This window comes from Penaeus vannamei, chromosome 15 (assembly GCF_042767895.1).
Source record: "Penaeus vannamei isolate JL-2024 chromosome 15, ASM4276789v1, whole genome shotgun sequence".
Classification (NCBI taxonomy): Eukaryota; Metazoa; Arthropoda; class Malacostraca; order Decapoda; family Penaeidae; genus Penaeus; species Penaeus vannamei.
Window position 1 is genome coordinate 27,390,463 of NC_091563.1, and position 2,500 is coordinate 27,392,962.

Below are 2,500 nucleotides of genomic sequence, written 5' to 3' on the forward strand. Positions count from 1 at the left end.
ATATAAGGTTGTGACAGACACATCCAGCATCACACATCCTCTACGCCTCTCCTTGCCATGGCGTCGGTTCGTGCACTCCTTGTGTTGGGTGAGGATTTGTTTACGTTTGTTGTGTTTCAGTGTGTTTGTTCATTCGTGTTTTTTTTTTTCAATTTGTATTTAGATACTGAAAATCATCTGTGGGTAATTTTCTTTACTATATCTCTCTCGATCTCCATTATCTCAAATCGGAGATGTAGAATGACTGATGTGAATTATGAAACGGATACTTATTTCATTCATTTCATTCTCAATCGTTACAGGCTTGGCAGTCCAACTGTGTCCCTCCCGATCCCACGATTCCTTAGAAGTACATTATGAACTGCAACCTCCTGAGCATGAATATCTACCTCCGAAAAAGTACGACCCTCAGGAACCTTCTACGACATACGACTTTCAGGAAGTGTTTAAGAAAGACAACTATCAGGAGGTTCTGACGAAGGATGGGTATCAGGAACCTCTGCTAGCCTCGTACCAAGAACCCCTCAAGACATACCAAGAGGAACCTCCGAAGATCTCATACCAGGCACCTTCTGAAACATACAAGGAACCACCGAAAACTTCCTACGAAGACTCTTCCAAGGAGTATAACTATCAGGAACCCTCCAAGGCATTCAGCTACCAAGAACCTTCCAAAAAGGCCGATTACCAGGACCCTGTAATAGTCTCCTACCAAGAACCTCCGAAAACCAAGGACGGATACCAAGGCCCTGTGAAGACTTCCTCAGAGGAATCTTCAAAGGAGTACACTTATCAGGGACCTTTAAAGACGTTTGATTACCAGGATCCCCAAAAGAAGGATGACTACCATGAACCCACAACGGCATATAGCTACCAGGAACCTCACAAGAAGGGCGACTACCAGAAACCAGCAAAGACCTATGACGGAGAGGAAGCCCACAGGGATGACTACCACGAACCCTCCAAAGCATACAGTTATCAGGAACCTTCTAAGCCATTCGTCCACCAGAAATCTACATCTGAGTACCAGAAATCACTCGATTACAAGTATCAGGAGCCTTCCTATGATTCTCGGGAACACGACGCAGCTTACCTGGCTTCGCTGTTCATCAACGTTCCAGGTGAGGGCGTACCGGGAAAGGATTATCCAATTCTAGCAACCGTGCCGTACACTGGCTTCTCATGTGATGGTTTGGATTACCCAGGGCACTATGCAGACTACAGGGCGCGATGCCAAGTGTATCATGTTTGCCAGAGAGATGGGCGGCACAGTTCCTTCCTGTGCCCTAACGGGACCGTGTTCAGCCAGTGGTATTCGGTGTGTGACTGGTGGTTCAACGTCGACTGCGATGGCGCTCAAACCTGGTTCGTATATACCAGGAATGGAATCATCTTAGGGAAGGACGCCGATTCTTCTCGTCCAGCGGGAGTGTCGAGTCGTCTGCCCCAGAAATCTCGCTCTGGCCGCGTTTCCAAAGGTCTTGTGGTCTCGAAGGATTATGTGCCGCCTGTGGAGTCGTCTGAAGTATCCTACTCGGCCGAAGAATACAAGAGTCTTCCGACCCCGGAGATCTATGAAGTGCCTTCTGCATCTCATAGTTCTTCCTCAGATTATGCTGTAGAATATGAGCAGGGTATCACTACGACTAAAGATCTTTATGGGCTTAAAGTGATCAAGCAACCAAGTGATTCTGTGGCAAGCATCAAATCCGCAGGGAAATATGGGCCACCAGCACAAGCCACAGGGACTCACTACAGTTCGGAGACCCTAAAGAATCATGAACACGACACGTCAGAAGATAGTTACGAAACAGGGACGCAAGGAAAGCCCCAGGGCACGAGCCAAGAATCCTATACCTCCAAGCCCCACGTCAACAACTTCGCCAGACGGGTCGTGATCAGTGTACGGAACAAAGCCGACGCAAAAAAGCCCACAAGCCGATACGTTACCGACGTCGATTCGAGCGAATACGATGTCTCCACGACAGACGTCTCCCACTTCAGGCAGGGGCACGTGAAGCCTTTGTTCCGAGACTCCGTTCGGCGCTTCGAGTCAAAAAGAACCACGCTAGTGCAGGGCCCGCGACGCCCTTCTCCTGAACGAAGCCTAATCACTCTCTACAGAGATCCACAGTAACGTACTTCGCAAAAACTTCTAGCGTGTGGCGTACGAGGCTGAAAGGATTAGTAAAATACTATGCTGTATTTCCTAATAGATATCCACACTTTCTTCTTAGTATAAAAGACAAGCAAAAAGAAAAAGAAAAGAATAAAGGGAGAAAACTATTCAGACACTGTTGGCGAAGTCTTAACAAAGTTATGTTCTGAATGCATTTTCTGTTTGCTTATTCTATAGAAGCGCTGGTTCGCATCAATACAGGCCACCTTTTTCTTGTAAAGTGAGAATAAATACATCAAAACAATTTCTCTTTATGGTTACACGTCCTCGATAAGGTTACGTTAATAGATAAGAGGTTTAGCAAAAGTTACATTATGTAGT

General features: G+C 46.5%; 1 protein-coding gene across 1 annotated transcript; it reads left to right on the top strand.

Annotated features, from left to right (window-relative positions):
* The first annotated feature begins 34 nt into the window (after nt 1-34).
* LOC113804283 (uncharacterized) lies at nt 35-2,423 on the top strand. Its single transcript, XM_027355147.2, has 2 exons — nt 35-88; nt 303-2,423. Exons 1-2 carry the CDS (start codon nt 58-60, stop codon nt 2,135-2,137), a joined length of 1,866 nt encoding a protein of 621 aa, XP_027210948.2. The 5' UTR covers nt 35-57; the 3' UTR covers nt 2,138-2,423.
* Nucleotides 2,424-2,500: the final 77 nt, after the last annotated feature.

Bases quoted from the DNA above. Each gene is read 5' to 3' on its own strand.
- LOC113804283 (XM_027355147.2), top strand. From the start codon at position 58: ATGGCGTCGGTTCGTGCACTCCTTGTGTTGG. The intron at 89-302 runs GTGAGGATTTGT...CAATCGTTACAG, and splicing joins TCGTGCACTCCTTGTGTTGG to GCTTGGCAGTCCAACTGTGT.